The 26,508-nt window shown below is 37.7% G+C and overlaps 1 protein-coding gene and 1 non-coding gene across 6 annotated transcripts in view; both read right to left on the reverse strand.

Moving 5' to 3' along the window:
* The window catches only part of CCNH (cyclin H), a 101,088-nt gene extending 97,995 nt beyond the window's left edge, over positions 1 to 3,093 (reverse strand). For all 5 annotated transcript variants that reach the window (XR_004031244.1, XR_004031243.1, XM_030816507.1 and 2 more), the window contains exons 1-2: positions 2,744 to 3,093; positions 1,288 to 1,410 (exon numbers count right to left, since the gene is read on the reverse strand). Coding sequence is in view for 3 of the 5 variants with exons in the window: in XM_030816507.1 (XP_030672367.1) it covers positions 1,288 to 1,410; positions 2,744 to 2,860 (240 nt within the window). In the remaining 2 variants the exon portion in view is untranslated. The remainder of the gene's footprint in view (positions 1 to 1,287; positions 1,411 to 2,743) is intronic.
* Positions 3,094 to 10,400: 7,307 nt separating this feature from the next.
* On the reverse strand, positions 10,401 to 10,507 carry LOC115831766. Its single transcript, XR_004027262.1, has one exon. It is a non-coding gene; the product is annotated as a U6 spliceosomal RNA (small nuclear RNA).
* Positions 10,508 to 26,508: the final 16,001 nt, after the last annotated feature.

The following is a 26,508-nucleotide window of genomic DNA, read 5'->3' on the forward strand; positions in this document are numbered from 1 at the left end:
CCAGACTCTGTGCTAAGCACAAAACTATCATCATGTTTTAATCCTTACAACAGCTTGGTGAAGTACTACTACCTCTACAGAGAAGGAAACTGAGTATCAGTGAGGTCAACTGACTTATCTAGGTCACACAGCTAATAAGGAACAGGAATGAATTCAAGTAAGACCTGCCTGTACTTTTAACCGTTATATCATTTGGCTGGAACCAATGAAATAACCATTTATCTATTTTATGATAGAAAAAAGAATATTTCCTTTTAAGTATTTTAAAAGTTTAGTTTTGTCGTTATGTAAAACAAAAAATTATTCACCAATGATAAACATGTTATTTAAAAATAAATTCCATAAAGAAGTTCATTAAAGGATTTTTTTCTTCATTTTATAAGATCACTTAAATTTACTGCCTCATTTTACAGTTCTTTTGTAAGAATAAGCCAAATCTGAAGATATAAACTAATTGAGCATACCTAAAACTCTCTCTGAATCTTTGATATCTCAGATGAAAAAAAAATTATAAATTCTATGGACTTAATATTTTCAACATACTTCAATTGGAAATAATTTCCTAGAAAATTATTCTCTACTGGGTCATAAGCTAGTCACACTGTATAACTTTAAAACTTAAAAGACTTTTACTTAAGATATACTTTTATATTTGGTCTTTACAACAAACCTGTGAGAGAATAATGTAAAAACACTTTGAACACCCTCCCACTCTAGCTTTTTTATCTTTCTACTTTTTAATCTCAGCTACCCGTTTCCCCTCACGGTTGCCCACCCCAGCAAAAAACAAATAGGTCCTCAGAACTATATATCTGAAACAATAAGACAATCTTTTTAACCAAAGATAAAACTCCAGCTTCTACTAATCAAGGCTTAAAAAATCTTATGGTATCAGTTTCAGCTGGGGCATATGATTACCAATGATGAATGAATGCATTATTTCAAACATTTATTGGGTGTCAGAGTTGGAAAAGCAGTAGTCTATGTTCTAGTCCCGGCTCACTAGTTGAGAACTTAGAGGAAAGTCATTTATTTTTTTTCTTTCTTTATGATATTACCTGACCTCGAATTTTTTTCTGACCACAAAATGAGACTTGAAATACTTTTGAAGATATGATACAGCAACTCATGATTTAAGGCCTGTATTGAAAAATATATAATGTGCCAAAAACTAATTAATTGTAACTAAGGTGAATTTTTAAGACTAGAGTGGACAGGGAATTTAGAAGAGGTCAAATTTCACAAGCCAACTAAAGCACATTATATTTCATCACTACTGTAACTTACCACAACAGACCTTGGCATTGCTGGCTTAAACACCGAACAGAATTCCAATAACCTTTTCTCATAGTATTTGCAGAGTGTCATTTCTTCATGAGGCTCAAGAAAGACTGGATCATTTGGAAGAACCTTTAGATCAACAATTACAACAGAAGTTCAATGAATTCAATGAATTAAACAATTGTAAAACATTTTTCTCTATCCAGATTAAATTTAGTTTATATATCCAACGAAGGGGAATATATCACGCCTCGTTTTATTTATAGATTAGCTAATCATTACACAAAATAGCTGTAGGGAAATATTTAATAAACTAAAACTGTACCATCATTTCACGACTTTTCGGAATATCAGCTAGACCTTTGCTTCATTAAAGTATAAACAATCATGACAGGCTGTGTGCACATGCTCACAGTTGTGATATCATTATTTATAAATGAAAAGGTAGATAGACTTTTTAAAATATGATTGGAAAGCTTCCAACATCCGTTTCTCGGTCAGTCATTACGTCACAAATTGTAAAAAACGGCAAATGTTTCAATAAATTTCTGTTATTTTAAGCTACCCAGTTTGTGGTGATTTTTTTAAGGCAGCCCTTAGGAAACTAATTCAGGTGCTAAAATCAGTGATATGAAATAGATGTGAATTAAAGGTAGAAAGTAAAGTAACTCAGTATCAGTAATTTGGAGGCACTGAACGCTTGCTGGAGTGGAGCTTGTAGGAAAGATTAAACCAGTCCGAGAGCTGTAACAGAAGGGACTTGGCTAGCGGGCCATAGTCCAAACCATCTTCAGTCACTTGGTTTGTACTTGGTCTCTGGTCTCCCTCCCTCATCCAACCCATTCACCACGAGGTTGCTAGAGCGCTGTTTCCAGAACGGAAATCTGGTAAGGTTAGCTTCCCATTTGAAATATTTCAAAGGTTCCTCATCCTTTCAGTGGAAATGTTAAACGCCTCACTTCCACTTAACAAGTTCCCTTCCTACCCTCCCCAGCCATTCCTGCACAGGTACTCAACTTCGGCCACATACAACCACAAACACGTCCACGCACCAGCCCTGTAACTTCTGACCTCCCTCCCACTCTGCACGGTAGTTCTGACTGCATGGAACGTCCTTTCCCTACTTTCTCCGCATTGGCTACTGGGAAAAACCTTCCCCAACATCACCGCTTTACAAGTGAACGGCTCTTGCCACGCACTACCTTAGCACACTACTTAGTCTCTTCTTCACTACGTTACAAAGACTGGTTACTTGTCTGCCATTCGACGACAGGAATGACGTTGTTCGTCTTTGTACCCACTGAACCTGGGAAGGTGCTCGCTTATTTTGATAGATAAACGCACTCCGCGCCGCTGAGGTAGAGAAATGAGGGAGTGAGATTGTCCTGGGAGCCAGAAGAGCTCCCGCAGCTGCTCAGAATGTGGTGACCGGGCAACTGGGCAACCGTCGGGAAAACCTCACCTTCCCGTTGGCCACTGCTTTGCATCTGAATTTGCGGTTGGCGTCGGCCCGCAGTCTTGCCAGCTGCTCCTCACTGGAGAAAGTCCAGTGCCGCTTCTGGCTACTGTTGTGGTACATTGTGGAATCGTGACCAGGTCCACAGAGTCTGCAGAAGAGAACCCAAACGCAGCAGCGCGGTGGCGTAAAGCACCCGTACCCCCACCGAAGATCTCGCGGAAGACTAGGGCGTCCAGCCAGCCGGCGCGGGCGCGCTGACGTCACGATTACGTGACGAGCCCGTACGCAGTTGCATTTCCGGAGCGGACTGGGAAGAGACCGTATCCCAGGTTCGCCGGGACGCCCGCTGAGACGTAGGTGGGCGGAGCCTAGGGAACGCTCCTCTCAGTGAGCCTGGGACATAGCTCCGCCCCTTCCAAGCAAGATTTAAAGGAGAAGCGCCCGGCAAGCGTGTTCAAGGGGCATAAACTGAGGGTATGGAGTAGGCTGGTGTAAATTCACAGGGGATAATCAGAAATGAGGAAAGGATTTCGTAGGGTGTTCATTTTTAAATAGAGGCCTCACTGAAGTTGACATTTGTGAAAAGGCTTGAAAGAGTTGAAATAGTAGGTTGATCAATCATGTAGGGAGATCATGGGGCCCAGAAGGAATAGGTAAGATCTTCAGGCAGAAGCATTCCTAGCACTTTTCAGGAAGAGTTTGGAGACCAGTATTCTTGAGGCACTACCAGAAATCTCGGAGAATGGAACATGGCTGAAGAACTTGAAGCAGTGGATGTGTATTGGCCCTTACAGTTCTGCCACTTCTGTTGCCTTGTCTATTCTTTCTCTGTGCTTTTTTTCCTTACCCTTCTGTTGATAACTAGCCAATCCTCTCCCTCTGTTTTCATCTCTGAAGCCAGGATGTATGGTAGTTTTCATTTTATTGAGATTCCCATTTTCATTGCCTCTACGGAGCCTTACAGTAAGCTATCATGAATATTAAGGTATTTACTATTTTTTAAATTAATAGGACTTTCAAAATTGCAGATGAGATTCAAAATTTACATTGATTCTGGTTTGTCCCATTTAGGCATACCTTATTCTCTCATGTATTGATTATATATCCAATCCGAAAAATGGATTTCCCTATGGCAAATAGCTTTTCTAAAAAATAAATAAATAAAAAGAAAGAGAAAGATGATGAGACCTAGAGAATTTAGGTCTTGAAAAGCCCACACAGGTAAAAAGAAGTGGCAGGATGACTTTAACTCTGCTTTCTATGAAAATGTTTTTAGAGGCTTAAGAAAGGGAAAGTCTTTTCTTTTTCATTTTTGTTGGGTACAGTTGAGGTTAGAATTTGCCACAGTTATCTGAATTCCTCAAACTTATGCCATTTGTGGTTTATAATTTTGGAGATCCAGACACTCAACATATGTGGCTAATCTGGTCTCGTAAATTGGCTAAGAGAGAAAAAGAGAGAAGATTGAAGGGCATGGCAAATTGATTACAATGAATTGTGAACAACCTAAAATGTCGCATATTGGGAAAAGAATAATTTAAAAGAGAAAAACATAATGGTACAAAAGATAGGAAAATAAGTGATCTAGATAATTAAATGTATATATAAAGTCTTAGACTCATGACAGTTATATATATCATATAAATTCTTTTCATTTTGTTTTTCTGAAAGATATTTGACAACTCCTTAGTTTTATGTAAAGGAAAATAAAAATAGTCATTTAAAAGAGTTGGCAGACTGTGATTTCCACAGAGATATGAGTAAAATTTCTGAATATCATTTAGGAAAAATATATGAAAAACCTGGCATTGCTGGTGTAACATTTTTTAAACCTTGAACAAATTTTAGTCCATGTAAATTGACATTGATCTTATTTTTCAGATGTAGTCGGAATTGGGCTCTGTCTAAATTAACTGTCTGTGGAATACAATTGTTGCTGATGCCCTAACATTAAGGCTCATGTATGGTTTTTCTTATTAAAGTAAGCAGACTGGATGCTGTGACAGTCTCCTACTCAGCCTGTTGTGCAACAGTGTTTCTTTGCTATTGCTACCACAGGAGGCACACTGGAATGCAGAACTTGTGCCTTTACCTATTTCCATTTCTAGTTTCAACTAAAAAGTAGCAAGTGTTTCTCTTCACTTCTATTATTTTTACTTACTTTATTTATGGAAAATTTCAAATATAAAGAATACAGAGAAACAATACATGGCCAATTCCCTTCTACCCTGCACCCACACCTCCATTAGGTTTTTTTTTTCTTCTTCTTCTTCTTTTTTGAGACAAAGTCTTGCTCTGTTGCCCAGGCTGGAGTGCAGTGGCACAATCTTTGCTCACTGCAACCTCCACCTCCTAGGTTCAAGCCATTCTCCAGCCTCAGCCTCCTGAGTAGCTGGGACTACAGACTCGTGCCACCATGCCCAGCTAATTTTTGTATTTTTAGTAGAGATGGGGTTTCACCATGTTGGCCAGGCTGGTCCAGAACTCGTGGCCTCAAGTGATCCGCCTGCCTGGGCCTCCCAACTCCATTAGTTTTAAATCACAATGTCCCTGCTACTAAATGAAGATATTTCAAACAAGAACAAACCAACTAACCAGACAGAACCTATTCTTCCTAGAAGACTAATAGGGAAATTCACAGCTTGTTGAATTTCATTAGACACTACTCAGAAGTGAAATGTTAAGAAATATTTCAATGACTTTTAAAAGTAAATACAATCTCTTTTATTGTGCTGCAGTTGTTAAATCGTGCTATGGTATGTACTTGTAGACAAATTCCAAATATTTTGACTTGCAGCCATTACCTGTAAACTAAGGGTTACCAATCAGAGATTAGGTGATGCCGAGCAGGTGTCATCTGTTTGGCCACCACAGAAATGTCCTGTACTTATCCACATGCTGTTCCAAAATTTCCCGTAAGTGTATTATTAGGATTTCCTTTCTCTTGCTTCAGGACAGTCTTCCTTCTTCGCGCTCTACCTAGTGATCTTAATGTTTAGGGGAAAATAAAAGTAAAAAGGTCGTATTGCCTGATATGAGGAGAAAAGGAAGAAAAGGGGAATTAAAAGGTTGTGGGAGTGGCCAGTAAATATGTTTGCAACTGAAATAATTTTGCAATCTAATATAAAACATCTTATAAAGTGACCAGATTAATTTATAGTCCTCGTTTCCCAAACACATCAGCTTACTCAACGTTCACACCATTTCTGATTGCAGGGTCACACAAACACACACACATACACGCAAAAGGGATAGAAGAGACTAAACCACATCTATGCTCACAAAAACACACGATATCTTTCTTACTTTAAAATCTAACATAAAACTATATGCCTTCAGCTACTGACATGGATTTCTGACATTTAAAATACAGCTTTACAATGATTATTTAATAACCCTTTGCAATTGTATTTGGTTAATGCACAATTAACAAATTTGTATTTGCAGCACTGGCTGCAAAATCCTTTCTTAGTTTTATTCTCAGATGTCAAGTTACAACTAAGAGAAGAAAAGGAATCGCCTGAAGCAAGTACCTAGTTTCTAGAAAACAGAATACTACTAAAGGAAAAGAAAGAAGAAGAAGAAATAGCATTTAAAAAATATCGTTGATCTATATGTGACCCCCCTCAAAATTGAAATGCTTTTTATTTTGCTTTAAGACTATTTCAAATTAAGGCATAAAGAAGACATGACAACATACTAAAGAGAAAATCCTATAAAGCCATCTTCAATTCAGCAAAAATTAGTAAATCACTATACACAAGGCCTAGTACTAATTGTTAGGTGGTAGTGATACGGTGATGGGATCACAAAAATGACTATCTCATAGTTCTTGTCCCAGGATCCTTGGACTGTAGTAGAATTATGGCACGTACGAATACAATCCCCTCTCAATGACAGTAACCTTGGATAGGGCTGACACACACTCTTTCCTTTGACCAAAACTTTAATCAGGCTTTTCTCTGAGTCCTCTGCTTGACTAAGTCTGATCTTGGGCTTTCCTCTCTGTTCTAGTACAGATGCTCCTCGACCTAGGATGAAGTTACGATGCAAAAAAAACCCATCATAAGTTGAAAATATTCCAAGTGGAAAGTGCTCTTAATATACCTAACCTATTGAACACCATGGCTTGGCCTAGCTTACCTTAAACGTGCTCAAGCCTAGCCTACCTTAAACATGCTCATTGTGACTGCATGGTCAACTGAGAGCTGAGGCTCACTGCCACTGCCCAGCATCAGGAGCAGGTATTGTATTGTAAGTCACTCGCCAGGAAAAGATCAAAATTCAAAACTGGTAGTGTTTCCACTGAATACATATGGCTTTCGCACCATCATAAAATCAAATCATTGTAAGTTGGAGACCACCTGTAGAGTCCAGTTGGAGCAAGAATCCTGACATGTCACTTTAATGAATATCTCCCACCCTTGGTATCAGACCACCCTCAATATCTTATCACTCTGACCTGCCTTCAGCAATAATCCTATCAGGTCAGTTTAGCCAGAAATCCTTTATCCTTGGTGTTTCCTCTTAGTAATTTTCCATCCATTGCTCCCCACCCTGCTTCTTGGTTATAAATTCCCACTTGTCCTTATTGGAGTTAGAATTGAGTCCAATCTCACTCCCCCATTGCAAGACCTTACTGCAATGGTCCCAAAACCTGTCTCCATAGCTGACTTTGAAAAGGTCTATCTCACCATTCTTCACAAGTGTCATTCATAAAGCATTTTTGAGAAGTCACTTCAACCTATCTTACCCTAAGTTTCATCTCTTGCATAGTGAAGAAAATAGTTGTAGCTACCTCATAAGGTGGTTGTGAGGATTAAATTAGTTAATACATGTGAAGATATAGCAGACTGGCTGGCTTCTATAAAATGTTTTAAATTGTTAGTTACTACTTCATTGACACATGGCATAGGCCAATTGTAAGATATAACATTTTTGTGAATTTGTATTGATACTGAGGGAGAGGGCACTGTTGGTGGATAGGATTTGCTTGAGTAAAGGCAAAAGGGCACAATGTGCAGGGTGTGTCTAAAGACTAGGAAGTAGAAAAGCTTGATTGATTGGAAAATAACAGGGCTTTGAATGTCAAAATTTTTCAATTGGAGAATGAAATGATCAGAGTTGCATTACTTTAATCTGGAAATTATTTGTGACTTTTTTGATAGCGAGAACTTTATAAAGCCGTCATTAAAATAATTGAAATAGAACAGGGGATTAAGTCTATAAGTGATACCCAAATGCCTGTGTTCTTGAACTAGCTACATGAGATTCAGGATTATAAAGGGGAATTCCTCACTATGTCTCCAGATAGAGAGATAGGTAGTATATCATGTATATCATACAACATATGCTCTATGAGATGTAACCAATCCATATAATATATTTTTGTGTGAAATTATGAAGTAGGGCCTAGGAATTTTGGTTTATAAAAATCATGTTTGAAAGTTTTTGCAAATGTAAAATTTACAGGACTTGGTAAATAGGATGGATAAGGTGGTGGGATGAAAGAGGAACAGCAACTCTAAAAAGTAGTGACTTTCAGATATGAATCAACGTATCAATCATCTGGATCATGTTAAAATACAAATCAGTGTTTCCAATTCAGTAGGTCTGGAATGAAGCCCCAAGAATCTGGATCCTTAAGTGTTACCTTGAGTTTGGTGATTTTTAAGCTTTAGTGTTCATCGTACTCATATGGAAAGCTTGTTGAAATACAGATTGCTGAATTTCTCATTCAGCCAGTCCTGGGCGGACCCAATCATTTGCGCTTCTAACTAATTTCCACATCATACTTGGAACGTGGACCACCACAGTTTGAGAACCACTACTCCAGTTGATTTTTATAGCCTGGGTAATGGGGAGAATGATGGTGTCCTTATTGTTAAGAATCTTCACCTTTTCTATTAGGTTGAACAAAACCATACTTTTATTCTTTGTTACCTAAGATAAAAAAATGGAGGATACTTAGTCATTTGTTGGCCTTATCCAGACAACGTGACCATGGTGAAATTTAATATCCATTTGAAAAAAAAAAGACTAATAACATTCTCACTGGATAAATAAAAGGTGAAGAAAAAGTGTATTCTGTCACAGTTGGATTGAAATATACTTTTGTTGTAGAGTAACAAAAATTATCAACCACTTTAGTTATTCTTCTGTTGTTTTAAAGTCTAGAATTCAGATGATAAAGGTAATTGAAAGGATACTTTTTTTGTTTGTTTGTTTCTGTATTGACAGGGGTCAGTAAAATGTAAATTGAGCTCACAGACCAAATTCAGTCAATGCCTATTTTTGTATGGTCCACAAGCCAAGAATGGCCTTTACATTTTTAAGTGGTTGAAAAAAATCAAAAGAAGAGTATTATTTCATGACTCATGAAAATTATACAAAATCCAAATTTTGATGTCTATAAATGTATTAGAGTTCTCCAGAGAAACAGAACCAATAGGTCAATAGGAGTTGTGTGTCTGTGTGTGTGTGTGTGTGTGTGCATGTACATATACATATGTATATATAATACATAATATTTTGGATATTGGAATGGGCTCACACAACTATGGAGGCTGAGAAGTTCCATGATCTGCTGACTGCAAGCTGGAGACTCAGGAGAGCTGACTGTGTAAGTTCCAGTCCAAGTACAGGAGAAGATCAATGCACCATCACAAAAAAAGTCAGGTACCAAGAGAAAATTCTTCCTTATACTATCTTTTGCTTCATTTAGACTTCCAATACATTGGATAAGGCCCACCAACACTGGGGAGCTCAAACTGCTTCACTCGCCCTACTGATTCAAATGTTAATTTCATCTATAAACCCTTCACAGACACCCGCAAAACAATGTTCAACCAAATGTCTGGGCACCCCATTGTCCTAGTCAACAAAATATATCCCTTCTCAGCTTGGCATTCATTCACATCTCTTTAAATCATATTTAATCTCCAAATAAACACAATAACAAGGTCATAACTCCACTTTACATCATACATCTATCCCACATACAACTGAATATGTATTACCCAATCCCCAGAAAAGGAGGTAAAGTTCTTGATGTTTACTCTTCTCCTTGACATCCTGTAACTTAACAAATACTATGATGTAAATTGAACAATACTTAAATATTATGTTAATAAATCAATACATTATATAATACATAATAAAGGAATAAGAGGGGGAGAAAAAGGTATTTACTATACACACACAAACATTTCTTAACAAAATAAGGGGGAATACTCCTAACAGTCCTCATTTATGTAACTGATTACATGGTTGTAGTTGATATTTATAACTACCTTCTTTCACTAACTATCCTGTTTTTTTTGTTTGTTTGTTTGCCTTTAGCAAGCCCCTCAGCTGGTTCTTTACCTGGTCAAGTGACCCAAGCCTTCATTCCTGAAGGATCTGGGGCATTAGGAGTTTTGCCTGGATTGGGTTGTTGTAATTTTACATTGACTTTAATTACTGGGCATGTAGTACAGAGGGGCATCCTACAGGTTCTACTGCATTTCAGACATACTCAACCTTACTTCCATTGTGCAGTAGCAGTCCAATTTCCCCCTGCTAGTTCTGATCAGTCACCACAACTCTCTTCTTTGCCTGTTGATTCAGAGGCATGAGGAATTCAAAGTGGCTGGGCAGCAGTTTTTATTAATTAATTTATTTTTCAGTGGAACACTTCATGAATTTTCATGTCATCCTTGCACAGGGGCCATGCTAATCTTCTCTGTATCGTTCCAATTTCAGTATATGTGCTGCTGAAGTGAGCACAGTTTTCATTGTTGTGTCTCCTAGTGGAAGCATTTCTCCCTCAGGAACTAGGACTTTTAGGCCAGTAGAGCATAAGGTCATGGCAACAGGAAGCAAACGTTTTATTAGGGGGTCACGAGGAGTAATAGTGAATAAACTCATTCCCATTTCTGCCCCTTATTCCTGGACCCATGAGTCCTTGCTATGGAAGAAACAGCTCTATCTATATATTAGATGTTGATTCAGAGAATGTGCAGCCTTCTGGAGAAGCTTGCCTCAGCAATGCAAAATATTACCATCTAGCTCATGCTGTAATGAAGTTATCCAAAGGCTATTCTACTGTTCTATCAAACAAATTGTTTCAGGATGGTGGGCAACATGATAAGGCCTATACATTCCATGAGCATGGACCCATTATGATACTTCTTTTGCTGTGAAGTGAGTTCCTTAATCAGAAGCAATGCTGTGTGGAATCTGTGGAATCCCGTGCCTGTGGATAAGGCATTCTGTAAGTCCAGGGTCACAGTTTTGGTAGAAGCATTGCATGCAAATCCATACTTAAGATGGTATTGCTTACAGAGAAGAGGCATCAAAGAGCTCTTCAAGGATGCCAGGGCCCCCCTCACACATTTATTTCTCTCAGTACTGGTGAAAGTTTGTTTTATGGATCCTTCCAGTATGGGTGGATAGGTCTTGCATGACAAATCCACTCTAACATTTCAATCTCCCTAAGCGTTTGAATTTCTTCCTCTACATTATACCAAGGCAAGTCTGACATTTTCAGTTCACTTACTGTGGACCACTTTTTAGAACATGTTTCAGCCAACCAGCTGAACAAATTCATGGTGCCCTTTCCAACTCTCTGAGCTGTAACACTAAATGCCGGCTACGCTTAGTGAGCCCGTATCAATAAATTCAGCCTGACCTAACTTTATCTTCCTTTATTTCACACTTTTAGTGTTCATTCCCACACATGTTTCCTGGACTTCTGTCTGTACAAATTAGAAAGCTCAAGCAGTTCCATTGTCATGTAGTGAACTCTCTCATGAGTCACACTTTTTACCTCACCTTTAAGGGCCTGCTGGGACTTGAGTCTAGTTATAGGTCCAGAAACAAAGAGAGGTGGGTCTTAGGACAGTCAGCATTGTCTTGCATGGCAACTGTCTCATGGGAGGCCATTAAACTTTCCTCAGGCAATGCAGGGTTAATCTCAGACTGGATTAAAAAGGCTGATGCCACTGGTAGTAGGGAGGCCACTAACACTGGGGCATGGGGAGGCTGTTTCCACTGGGGATGGGGAGGCATACTTTCTGGGAGTGGAGAGGCCTCTTCCACTGGTAAAGAGACATCAGAATTTAGAGACAAAATATCCTCAGCTTTGTCAAGGTCTTCCCACACATCCTCATCCTAAATCTTATTCTTTCCCAATCAATGCCCACACTTTAACAGTAGACATTCGACAAGGCTGGGGATTTATAAGAAATTAAATTGTAATTTAGTCTCGGGATGGTATCCTGCATTCAATTTTCAACCTAGCCCTTTGGCTATAGGAGATAAGGGTCTCCTTTAGGACACAGATAGAAACTCAGGTCATTTATGTGGTGCTCGAGCTGTGAATTTGAATCCCTGAGCTCATTCTTTTCCTTCACCACTTTGTCCAGCAACAGTGGAACAACCAGTCAATCTTATTGTATTGATTAGTTTTCCAAAAAAGCTTGGAAGTACCATATACACAGCCACCCAACTTATTGCTTCTTGTAAGTGGGTGATTAGGAGTGTTCAGTGCAGGTATTTTGTGTATCTTTGCTACCAGTTCATGCCATGAACTATCAGTGCCCCTATGTATATATTTATTATAAGGAATTGGCTCACATAATTATGAAGGCTGAGAAGTCTCATGATTTGGATGTGCATTCTACAAGGTGGAGACCCAGGAGAGTTAGTGTTATAGTTCCAGTGCAAGAAGGCTAAGGACCAGGAGAACCAATGGTAGAGGTTTCAGCTGAAGTGCAGGAGAAGAAAACAGTCTGACAGACAGTGAATTCTCCCTTACTTCACCTTTTGTGGTATTCAGTCCTCCAATGGATTGACGGAGGCCCACTCACATTGCGGAGGGCAATCTGCTTCACTTAGTCTACTGATTCAAATGTTAATCTCATCTATAAACGTCCTTACTGACACATCCAGAACAATTTCCAACCAAATACCTTGCACCATGTGTTCCAGTCAAGTGAACATATAAAATTAACCACCACTTTAGTGAGTTTTATTGAAACAAAGCCACACTTGTTCATTTCCATCTTGTCATCTTTGGCTGTTTTCAAGCTACAACAGCAGAGCTGAGGAGCTGAAACAGACCATTTGGCCTGCAAAACCCAAAATATTTACTATCTGATCCTTTACAATAAAAAATTTTGCTCACCAATGTTCTAAGAGAGTGCTTTTAACATTTTAATATATGTACAAATCAACTGGGGATCTTGTTAAATTGTTGATTCAGATTCAGTAGGTCATAGCCAAAATTTTCCATCACTATCATGCTCCTGGGTGAGGCCAGTGCTGCTAGACTGAAAACTGTACATTCTATTTCTCAATTTTTGCTCTTCTCATAGTCCCTAACTATAATGACTTAAACTCCTGCCTATGCAGGTTCTCTTTAGGTTCATCGAACTTAAATCCTGTTACTTCTATTTATTCTCCAAACTATTTCATCTTATTGTGAACTCTTCTTCCTCATTGTACTTACTTTGTTTCACATTCTTAGACTTTAAATGTATTCTGTGTTCCCTAGTTGTTGCACTTTTTTTTTTTTTTTTGAGACAAAGTCTCACTCTTGTCCCTCAGGCTGGAGTGCGATGGCGCAATCTTGGCTCACTGCAACCTCCGCATCCAGGGTTCAAGTGATTCTCCTGCCTCGGCCTCCCAAGTAGCTAGGATTTCAGGCGCCACCATACCTGGCTAATTTTTGTATTTTTATTAGAGACAGGGTTTCACCATGTTGGCCAGGCTGGTCTCGAACTCCTGGCCTCAGGCGACCCACCTGCCTCGGCCTCCCGCAGTGCTGGGATTACAGGCTTGAGCCACCGTGCCCGGCCTGACTTTTTAATGTGTGACTATCTTAACTCCTTCAAAAGATTTAAAGTTTAGATATTCTGTTTTGAGACATCTATTACCTATTAGGCTTGCATAGTACCTTACATATAGAAGATATTCTCAAGATAGTTATTAAATTAATTACTGTTCCACACCTAGAGAGGATATAGTTAAATCAACAGTACATCATCACAGTACATGAAGTGATATGCTTAGTCATTGATACATTTTTAGAACTAATTCATTTTTTCTCTTTAATAATATTGATAAATTTCAGTGATAAGAATTATTCTTCTTCCTGAACAAAAGACAGTATTGAAGTAAAATGCAAGTCTTTGGATTAATACATTAAATCAGGCTATAGAATTGAAATTTAAACGTCTCAAGCCTTGAGATGAAAAGTACACCTTAATTATGAACAGAAAAACTGCTTATTGTGCAAATTGCCTGGAGGCTGGAGAATTAGAAATGCAATGTTAATTTCACTAGTTTAATAATTTCATTTTCAGAATTTGCTTGAAGAGGTATTGATAAATTGCCATAGCCAATCATGTATGAAAGTTTACAGACTATGAAAATGTTTTATTTTGCCATTAAGAATCACACATTCCAGCTTTTGAAGAGAATTATGTGAGTAATTAAATGAGAAACTTCTGCTGTCATAAAAATTAGCCAATTTACTTTGCTCTTCTTCTAATCAATTTAAAATTTCTACCTGAACTATTTTAGCATATTCCAAGAATAAAAGTAGTATGAATATGAAGCTGCTTTCAAGGAATCTAACAGATAGATATAAAAAGCAGTTATAAATATTTGACATTTTATGAACTTTTGAGTTCCTTTTTTTTTTTTTTTTGAGATGGAGTCTCACTCTGTCACCCAGGCTGGAAGGCAATGGCGCAATCTGGGCTCACTGTAACCTCCACCTCCCGGGTTCAAGCAATTCTCCTGCCTCAGCCTCCTGAGTAGCTGGGATTATAGGCACCCACCAACACGCCTGGCTAATTTTTGTCTTTTTTTTTTTTTTTTTTTTTTTTTTCAGTAGGGACGGGGTTTCACCATGTTGGCCAAGCTGGTCTTAAACTCCTGACCTCAGGTGATCAATCCATCTGCCTTGGCCTCCCAAAAGTGCTGGGATTACAGGCAGGAGCCACTGCGCCTGGCCAACTTTTGAGTTCTTAAAGCAATATTCTTTATATCCTTTACCTCAAAATAAATATAATAATTTCAGTATTTAATACATTTGGGACTTAATAAATGCAAATAAATACATTTTTAAAAATAAATGTAGTACCCAAGGAAACATTATAAAGGAATTTCACATGTAAGTACTATATCAGGTTTGAATAAAGTATTGGAATTCTAAATATTTTCAGGTATGAATACATATTTTTCTGCTAATCAGCACATTACTTTTGTTTTTTAAAATTTATTTCTAAACTAATATTGTCATGTTAACAGCAACCAGGATCAGAAGGAAAAAAAGCAATGAGCCAACTTGGCACATCACAGTTTATCCACATGGTGGAGCCATGTGGCTAGATCCTGGAGACACCAATTTTATTATCCTCATCGTTTTGTGATAACTCATGATAAATCCAACCAACCAAATTTCTTCTTCCTGCGTGCAGTTTTCTCTGGTTCTCTTAGTTTAGTTCCCTATTATATCGCACTGTAGCAGAGTGCAATCTTATTCTATTCCAGTCTGTCTTCTATAGCAGTGATTTGCTAATCTTGGCTGCATATTGGTAACTCCTGGGCAATTTTTACAAACCCTCATGCTGAGGGCGCTACCTCAGGCTAATTGAGCAGCAGTCTGCAGGGTGGAGTCTGGACATTGGCACATGTTTAAAGTCTCCATGTGTGATTCTATCCTGAAAGCAAAGTTGCAAACCAGTGCATACTACCACTGTAGACACCTTTTTCAATTATAAATCTAATCACACCAGTCTTCCAGTTAAAATTGTTCATTGGCTCCTCATCAACTTTAGGATAAAATCAACCTCATTAACAAGGCAAACAATCCCCTTCAACATCTGACGATTGCTTTTCTAGAATCACTACCATCTTCCACCCTGCAGCACATGCAGAGTTCCAGTCTAAAGAATTGCTTGCAGGCTTCTAAACTTACTAGGCATTTTCACACTTCCAGAATTGCCTCATAACTCTAGCAACTAATACAGTAGGCACTAATCAATATTTATTGAATGACTAGATGAATACTCTAAAATGGCTTCCTCTTATTTAGGACAGGGATGTTTATTTTTGTCAAACAACTCTCAAGTGTTTGCTTGCCTTTCGGTAGCTTAGAGTACAGAACGTGGCACTAGATCAACCAACAGATGTTAACTATATTCTAAAGAAGACACTGTTTTCTGCCAACTTATTGAATTCAAAGGTAACATCAGAAACTTCCTTAGAAACAGCTGCTTTTACATTGTACTTCTTTTCAGTCTAAAATTCTCAACTCTAACATTTCTGTTTCAGTCAACAGAAAATGGACTGCCTGCATGTGGATGATGGTGCAGATATTCTTTTTAAATTAGTGGATGCTCATATGCACTAGCTAGTCATTTAGAATCTTTGACTTTATAATAGTTCTCATCCTAAAACTGCCAAGACCCTAATTGAACTGGATTTTCAAGAGTGGATACTATGGAAGAGTAAGTGGTGTGATTTTAGTCAGGGCTGCCTTCTCCTTTAGGCACAGTAGGTGCAGTGCCCAAGGACCACAGTGCTTTTAGGGGCCCACGATCATGTTTTAATGTCCTTTAAGTTAGAAGAATAAAACAAACCCTTTTGCATCAAAGAAAATGTTTTAACATAAAATAGTAATATAGTCATCTTTATGTCAACACAGTGATAAAATACAATTTTTAATTCTGTTTTATTTTGGCCATGAGGCAAAAGCAGCTAGGGCCCAGGAAAGTCATGTGGCCCTCATTTCAGAAAAACTAGCGAGGAGCCCTTCAGCCCTAAAATGTCTCCTCAGATGTGCCTGCCAGATGATGTAATACTGATAGCAGGTAGTAAGTTATCTTGGTCTTTATTTTCAGACCATCAGCATCTATCTCAATACAGTTTCCCACCCCCTTCCCAGGAGAAGCAGAGTTAGTTGCTTGTACTCACATATCAAACAACTTTAGAATGTTCCTGTAATCATACTTCCAACCTGATTTTTCACTTGGCATGTACCTTTCTTATATCCAAGTAAGTCACTTAGCATGTCAAAGCTACTCCTTTTGAACAGACATATCTTTTTTTAAAATCTTTTTGTTTTTATTATACTTTAGGTTCTGGGATACATGTGCAGAACGTGCAGGTTTGTTACATAGGTATACACATGCCATGGTGGTTTGCTGCACCCATCAACCTGTCATCTACATTAGGTATTTCTCCTAATGCTATCCCTCCCCTAGGCCCTCAGCCCCCAATAGGCCCCAGTGTGTGACGTTCCCCTCCCTGTGTCCATGTGTTCTCATTGCTCAACTCCTACTTATAAGTGAAAACATGCAGTGTTTGGTTTTCTGTTCCTGCGTTAGTTTGCTGAGAATGATGGTTTCCAGCTTCATCCATGTCCCTGCAAAGGACATGAACTCATCCTTTTTATGTATGCATAGTATTCCATGGTGTATACATGCCACATTTTCTTTATCCACTCTACCATTGATGGGCATTTGGGTTGGTTCCAAGTCTTTGCTGTTGTGAACAGTGCTGCAATAAACATACGTGTGCATGTGTCTTTGTAGTAGAATGATTTATAATCTTTTGGGTATATACCCAGCTGGGCTAAATGGTATTTCTGGTTCTAGATCCTTGAGGAATCGCCACAGTGTCTTCCAAATTGGTTGAACTAATTTACACTCCCATCAACAGTGTAAAAACATTCCTATTTCTCCACATCCTCTCCAGCATCTGTTGTTTCCTGACTTTTTAATGATCACCATTCTAACTGGTGTGAAATGGTAGCTCATTGTGGTTTTGATTTGCATTTCTCTAATGACCAGTGATGATGAGCTTTTTCTCATATGTTTGTTGGCTGCATAAATGTCTTCCTTTGAGAAGTGTCTGTTTATATACTTTGCCCACTTTTTGATGGGACTTTTTTTTTTTTTTTTTTTGTAAATTTGTTTAAGTTCCTTGTAGATTCTGGATATTAGCCCTTTGTCAGATGGATATATGGCAAAAATTTTCTCCCATTCTGTAGGTTGCCTGTTCACTCTGATGATAGTTTCCTTTGCTTTGCAGAAGCTCTTTAGTTTAATTAGATCCCATTGGTCAATACTGGCTTTTGTTGCCATTGCTTTTGGTGTTTTAGTCATGAAGTCTTTGCCCATGCCTCTATGTCCTGAACGGTATTGCCTAGGTTTTCTTCTAGAGTTTTTATGGTTTTAGGTCTTAGGTTTAAGTCTTTAATCCATCTTGAGTTAATTTTTGTATAAGGTGTAAAGAAGGGGTCCATTTTCAGTTTTCTGCATATGGCTAGCCAGTTTTCCCAGCATTATTTATTAAATAGGGAATCCTTTCCCCATTGCTTGTTCTTGTCAGGTTTGTCAAAGATCAGATAGTTATAGATGTGTGGTGTTATTTCTGAGGGCTCTATTCTGTTCCATTGGTCTATATATCGAACAGATACATCTTGATGTTGCCTTAATGGAAAGATGCCAATAGTGGAAATGGGTATAGTGATAAAAATCATAGTGACCTATCATTTATACTCAGATTTTCTTAGAATCAGTCTTATCAAATGCCCTCTAGTGAAAGAGGTTGCCAAAGTTTTCAAGTTTATAAAAATAAATGATTTTGAAAATGTTACTCGTTGCAAAGTGCTCACATTAACTGAGCACTTTTGATGTCAAAATTCATGATTAGAATATGAATGACATTTATGTACAATGCTTGCATGTGGATGATGGTGCAGATATTCAAAAACAAGTGGTTTTGCTTTTCTAATGTAAATTCAAACATGCTGTTGAATTAATCAACTAGTATTTCCATGACACTGAATAGGTTTAGTATAATTCTTTATTAAAGATAAATAGTAAGCCCTACTGCCTGTATTGGCCATATCAGGGAATCCCTTTTCTGTGATAGTAATATTTTAAGGTTGATGATCCTTGATAACTACAATGTGTTTAGAATACTTTTCTTGGCTACACAGAGCATCTTTTTTTTTTTAAAAAAAAAAAACTTTAGTGTCATGTTCTTAAATAGCAGGAATCTCTTAGTTGTGTGGGTTCTGGCATAGATGGCATTCAATTTGTGGACTTGAATAAGAATTCTTCTTTCTATCAAAAAATAAGTGAATGATATTGATGTGGTTCATTCATAATTTTAAAGTAAAGATAAACTCATAATTGTTTAAACGATTATTTTGGATATTACTTTGCTTGGTTTTCCCAGCATCTTTTCCTCCTTCTGGGATTAATAGACTACCTTTAGTAAAGATTGCTAATCATAGTACATTGTGCCCACAGTGATTAGTCCAAGGAGTGGGCACCAGACATATGTCATGCCAGTCAGACTCTTCCTTATGAATTTAAGCTTGAGTTAGAGGAATGAGCCCTTCTATCTCAGATGGTAAAGATATAAGGATATTAATCCAGCATTCACTAGTGGTAGTGATTCAGCCTTGGAATGAGAGTTTTAAGCAGACAGAGGAATAAAAGACAAGATGGAACCAAAGAAAAGAAGACAAGAAACATTGTTGAAAAGGTTTTTCATGTCTCTAGTTCTAATTCCTGAGGTCCTCAAGAACTCTAATTTTTGTTATTCCTGGTCTTGGTCATTCATGTTCAATCTATGAGCTGATCCAGTGTCCTTTAAAAATATCTGCAAATACACCCGCCTTCTTTTTTAAGACCCTCCTTATCTTAAGTTTACATTTATCCATTCCTTTAAGTAGAATGCTTTGATATATTAACTAAGGATGAAACTTTATACACGTTGTTAATTGGTAGAAAAATTTGAGGATAATGGAATTGTAGGATTAAATGAGATAATATATATCAAACATTCACACTTGATCTTAGCCAAAAGATCAAGAAGTGATTTTTTTTTTTTTTTAATGAGACATCACACCAGGCTGGACTCAAACTCCTGGTCTCAAGAGCTCCTCCCCTGAGTAGCTAGGACTACAGGTGCACGCCATTGTGCTCAGCTTTTTTTTTCTTTTTCTTAAAGATGGAAAGACAGACTTTATTCAAGGGAGGCTCACAGTAATAGGTATAGGAACCACTACAATGGGGTCTTGCAGTTGGGGAGAGAGATTAGATTCCTCAAATATTTGATCACTGTCTGGCATATATTAATTTAATAAAAAGTTATTTTAAAATTATTATCTTTCTTAATTACTTGTACAAACATGCTTTGATTATTAAATTATTTCTGGACCCTCAGTTTCACAAAACAAAAAGCAAACTTGGGTACATTTTCTACTTTATGACATAAGTGGCCATTCAAATAATGGGAACCTATCTAGGGCCATCCATAGGGTGTGCAGAGTACAGGGCAAAACTTTTTTGTCAGGCTCCTGTCTATGTGGTTAATTTGATTTTAAGATGTGTTATGAAATTCACAGGCCCATGTGAGTTATAGTGATATGTTGATGGTAATTTAGAATAATGAGTTGAGAAGAGATTCTTTGTAGTGTCTGCCAAAAACTGTGAAGGTTCTGAGAGTTTACCCTAATGCAATCTAACAAGTTAGTTTGTTACTATTTCAAGGATACTGGCAAAAAAACAGGGGACTCCTGGGTCAGAGACAAAGGATTTAATTGCTCACAGTACAGCAAAAAGCATGAGCATCAGCATATTTGCATTGGTTCTCCTTGCCAAGTATCAAGGCTTGATGAAATGGGCTTAGATGACACCTGTACATGCAGTGAGTTGCATTAAAGTAGGGGTCCCAGGGGTCCAGGACTCTCTGAGCAAGCTACAAAATGTTGTAGCAGGTAGCAAATCATTCTGACCCCTCCTGCTACAAACCTGGAGTCTTATTGTGGTCACTTTGACCTCCTTAGTGCCTATGTGCCCCTGATCAGTAACAGCGGATGGATAAGGCTGGTAATCTGGCACACAGAGCAAGAATGTGCAAGCCTGATCAGGCCCATGGCAGATGACATTTTCTACTAGTATCCAGGCATCATCTTTTCCTGTTCAGGTACAGGAGCCCTCTCTTCTTTATTGTAAAATGTACCATTCCTGGCTAATTTTATATCTCTTACTCAAAGAAAAAGGCATTAACATTGTTATTACTCATAAGGTCATGGCTTGCTGGAACCTGCTTATATTGAGAAATATAGATCTTGCCTCTGCAGTTCCCTAATACCATTTATTTAATTCTGGTTACATGATTGCTCATGACTTTGCATCATCCATAGTGCCTTCCATGATTACTGGCCCCCAAAGACTCTCTTAAATGCTGTTACTATGTTTTGTTGATGATGAACAGAAATATAAACTTACCCAGACTATGCAGAAACATGTGAACCACAATTCATTCTCCATTCATGTTAAATTTCTCGTTTTGAATTTTAATGCATAAGCATAGAACAACATGACTTCCAACTATGTTTCTTTTGAACTCCTTAGGCTATAATCAGTGCATACCTAAAACATGATCTTCTTAAGAGTTGACTCTCTCTTCCTTCTATACACTGCCATCAGAGGAGAGAATAGATGAGGAGTTTGAGGGGAAGGGGAATGGGATAGGGAAAGAATGGTCCAATTTATGTGAGGAAGTCCATCTTACAAAAGCATGGCATTACCACAGTGATCAATAGCCAGAGTAGATATAGATCCAAAGACCTTAGAGTAGATAATATGACCAGATCCCAGAGAACTGCCAGACATGGGGCATGGAACCTAAAGAAGGGGTAGGTATCTGCCACAGGGATGGCCAAGGGTACATAGGGTAAAGAATACTCTTCAGTGCTGGATCAAAGGTGGTACCGTGGTCAGAACAGAGATGAGTGTGAGCCCATGTTCTAGACCACACAATCAGATCAAGCTCAAGTTTTAGCAGTAGATTCTTTGTAGCCCTGAGTCCTGAATTTGTCTTACATCAATAAGAGAGTCAGCCAACATCTGCTGCTTGTTGGTTCCATTCTGAAAAATCAGTCTTGTGTGGTCCCACAAAAAGAAATGCTGTGCTGACATTGGGAGTTACCACTCTTTGGTCTGCCCTCTTGGATTAGAGGCCAGGCAGGGGTCTCAGGACAATCCCATCTGCATGAGCCCTAGGGCTCCATGGGCATTTGGTAGAACCCATGTCCTGGAAAGAGGGTTGGAGAAATACCTTAGTGGAGAAATGGAGAATGAAGACCTTGTGTTTTACGATCTGAGCTTGGAGAACCCTGATTGGATGGCACTGCTGGTCTAGCCACTACCAGGCATAGAGGAGGCTATAGAAAATGCAAAGAAAAACACTCCAAAGTGTGAGATCCTTCTAGAACTGGAAATATGCAGGCCTATGTACTATAGTCTGAATGCTTTTGTCCTCTGAAAATTCAAAGATGGAAACCTAATCTCCAACGTGATGGTATCAGGAGGTGGGGCCCTTTGGGAGGCAATTAGGTCATGAGGGCTCCTCAGCATCCAGATAAAAGGTTACTGTCCTTATAAAAGAGACACTATGAGGCTTGTTCCTTCCCTCTTCCACCACATGAAGACACAGCTAGAAGATGTCATCTATGAGGGAAGGGGCCCTCACCAGACACTGAATCTGCTGATGCCTTGATCTTGAACTGTTCACCTTACAGAACTGTTAGTAAAAAGTTTCTGTGTTTGTAACATACCCTGTATACGGTATTTTGTTATAGCAGTTTAAGTGGACAAAGACACTGTGCCTATCCAACATCTGACACCACCATTTTAATGTTTTAATTCCTACTTTTTATGTTTTTAAACTTTTAGACTTGAAAATCAATTTCATTTGTTTATTCTTTGCTCTCTTTCCTCTTTCACAATATTGCACCACTCAGAATTTAATATTAATTGAAAATGTTTTTTTAAAATGTCAATAATTCCCAAAGATACTATATTTAATCTGGGAAAACAAAAGACATTCTATGTCTTTGGGATGAGAATTGAATCACACGAGAAACTACACTCAATAAATAGTGCTTCAATGTTTCCCACACTCCTGTTTAAATATGTATACTTAATAGCTCTATTTTCTAATTTTAGATGGATGACTCAACAAATCTGTAGTTGCTAATTAAAATAATTCTGTAGTTAAGTAAAATTTGCATATAATAGATGTACTATCCTATCAAAGTATTAGACAAACTTTTGTTTTTATAGAAGTTTGTTGTGATCATTCCCATTATTTTATTTACTCCTCACAATAAGCTAATAGGTAGATAGATACAGGCCATGTAAATAGCTGGCTTTAATAGATGAGGAAACTAAGGTGAGGGACTTAAGGTTGTCAAAGCTTATATATTTAATGTCACAGTCATGAACAGAACTGGGCTTGCTGGACTCATATGATGCTCTTGTGCTTCCAGCAACTACCCTGTTCTTTCCCCAGGCATACCTATCATGATTAAGATAATATTTATTCTGAGTCTTTTTGACGTTTATCATGTCAAAAAAGATAACATGTCATTTTTCTTTCTTGAAGACTCTGTTGCTTCGAGGGAATATAGTTTTAATATTCAATACTGAATATTAAATACATCTCTTACACATGATATATGACAAGAAATCTATATTCTGCATTCAGAGTTGTACTATTACCCAACATTATGATGTATGTGTCAATGCAGAAAACACAACGGATTGGATCCTCCTGCCAGTCACCTTTTAACTACCTGAATTTCACAGCTTCTCAGGGATGCAGGCAGAAGAATCTTGCTGCACGTCAGATTTGGTGCCCCCATGTCCCTTTCTTAATTCCGAATAAAGAACAAAAAGACTAGTGTCCTTATGTGGTTGGTAACTGATAAGCAGAACAGTTTTCCCCATTTTCAAAAGAAGTGATGCTGTCATAACTTGCTCCTAGGGTTCCAACAGGGCTTCCTGTCATTCTACAAGATCCCAGGGAACTGATAGGTTCATAATGATTGCTTAGGTGTGCAGGCTGACATGATAAAGCTAGGGGATAGTGCAGCGTAGTGGGGAACAGCAAGAGTTCTGGAGTTAGACGAAACTAGGCAGACTCTTATTTTGCTGTTTACTGCTTGTGTGATGTGGTCAAGTCTTGTACCTACATTGAGTTCATTTGGACCCACATCAACATGTTTTTTTTTAACCAGAATTTCCCAAATGAAAATCATTTAATATTCTTCTTGAAATGACTTGAAACTGGTTTCTCTGACAGTAGACTTTTATCATCAAAATCTCTAAGGTTCTAACTATGATTTTATGATAGCCCATGTTCATCTACAGATGGTTGAGGGAGAGGTAAGTTCAATGAGTTCTGGGAACAGAAATCCAACATTTTACACAAGTCCTTTCTAGTTCTTTGTTTTCTTTCTTTTTTGATGATATAAGTTCGGTTTCAAAAATACTTTTTCACAATATCTAATGTAATACACAGGAAAAAGAGATGTAGCAGGCAATAGAGTATGGTACAAAAAAGTAGATGTAAAACCCTTTTATAAAAAACTAAAAAAAAAAATAAATCATGTTCATGAGCTTCAAGGCCTCTCAGAGATATGGTGCTGCTTGCCAAAGTCCTCCGCAGAAGCGTGTGTGGTAAAAGTGTTACAGGTCCAATCTGGCTTTATGGCCCTGTTCCTTCCTTCTATGTCACAAATACCACAAACAGTTATTAAATTATATCTGAATTTATTAAAAGATTGAAGAAAACAAAAATCAATGGAGAAATAATTGTAAATGAGAGTGACATGGCTTTCTCATGGTCCAAAGGGAAAATGTCCCAAAATTTCTACCTTTCCTGCAAGGCCTCTTAGGAAGGTGTCCCAATTTCTAACCTCATTCTATCATCAGGTTTGTAAGAGTTTCTCCTTGTCAGTTTCTTTATCTATGGTTAGCAACTTTATTTCTTATCCACAAATTAGTCTTAATCTAGAATTTATTTCCCTCCCTCCCGGAAGTATATTCTCCCAAGTATGAGTTGGAATAATTTCATGGGGGCTCAAGAAGGACAGTGCAGATTTGGCATTCACACTCCAAGTCTTAGAGAAAGGTCTAGAATGGGTGTGGCCTTGACAAGCCTCATCTCTAAAAATCTCTCCAATGGTGTGAGTTGCAGATGGGCATCCTTAATCTTAGTGTTTGGTGGGTAGCTGTTGGATTACACACACACACACACACACACACACACTCTCTCTCTCTCTCACACACACACACTCCCTCTCTCTCTCACACACACTGTCTCACACACACACACCACACAAATGCATACACATCTCTCTTCTGGGCAAATAATGTTCAGGGACAGGAAAGACTAAATCCATAAGGAAGAAGAGAAACAAGTTTCTTCCCTATAATTTTCAACGCCACTGTTATCCAAAGTTTGTTCTGGTGGTGTTAACATTTTTTCATTTACTTCCTCATTTCTAAATTGCATCTCATAAGGCTACTGGGTATAAAGTAAATAACCAGTTCAGGTGTCTCATTATACCTGCTTTCTTAGCTGTATATGACCAAACAAAAGTGTATACATTATTGCTCTTAAATAATGCACCATTCTCTTCTGATCTTGGTGGCAGATGTTAGTGAAGAGTCAAGGAGGGGGGGAATAGATTTTATTTTTTTAGTAAACAATTATAGAACTGAATTTCTTTGCTTAATGTACATATGGAAGTAATGTTTGAAGTAATGGTCAAATAAAATTTGTTTTTTAGGATTAGAAGATAAAGACACTGTATGCTTAAGAGTATAAAGTAACTGCTAAGCTTGATATGGAATTTTGGCTGTGCAACTAGACCTCACCTAACACACATATAGCAAAGAGATAGACCAATTATATGCACTTTCTTAAAGGATAAACTTTTGTTTAATGATAGATTTAATTATTGATAAAGAAGTAATGGGTTGTTTGAGACTATCAAAGCCTAGAGATTGTCTATGAATCTGTTATATTGAAGAGTATTTATTTTTCATTCTTCTTGTAACTTTCCCTTTTATAGAAATATTACTGTTTAATTTGTTTACTTTTTTTACATGCAAAAACATGGAAAGAGCAAGGACATTGGCTGGCAAATGTCAGGGCAAAAGTTAGATATAATTATAGCTTCAGATGATGTCTAATTTTCCTATAGCAAGCAGCACAAATCCCTGAAATCAGGACCAAATGAAATCTAAATTTTATACTTGGCCATAGAGATATCAGGTTCCTTTGATAGTATATCATCCATTAAATCTTTTTAAAAATGTGACATAAAATATAACTAAATTTGAGATTTTCACCTTTAGTCTTTTTTTCTGGATGAAGGTCAGATGTAAAGTTGAATTTTAATTTTTTACTCAGCTATTGATTTTTAGAAATTTATATTTCTGGTCATTCAGTGTGGGAAAGATGCATACATATTTTATCACATCTTTTCTTGCATTAATATATTTTTATGTGTGTGGAAAACTCTTGCCCTTCAGTGATATATATCCTGACTGAATATAATTTTGAGTGTTTTTCACATAACATTCTCAAATTTTAACTCTCTGGTCTAGTAGTTTACATATTCAAGGCAGATGTTATTTTAAATGGTCTGGCCTTATTTATGGGTTGAAATGGGTGGGTTTCTGGTACAAAGTAAATCACTCACAGATATATCTTGTAAAAATGAATAAAAGACTAAAATCAAGTATCCAAGCCTATACCCTATGCTATTCAAATGTAGCCAGTTAATATATGTTAAGCACCTATAAAGATGTTGTCCTAAAGTCAAAGCTCAAGAATTGCTATGCTGAAGGAGCTGTGATTCCTCTACACCCCAGAGAGTTGTAAAATACAATTTT

The sequence above is a fragment of the Nomascus leucogenys genome, chromosome 2 (assembly GCF_006542625.1).
Source record: "Nomascus leucogenys isolate Asia chromosome 2, Asia_NLE_v1, whole genome shotgun sequence".
In the NCBI taxonomy this organism is placed as follows: Eukaryota; Metazoa; Chordata; class Mammalia; order Primates; family Hylobatidae; genus Nomascus; species Nomascus leucogenys.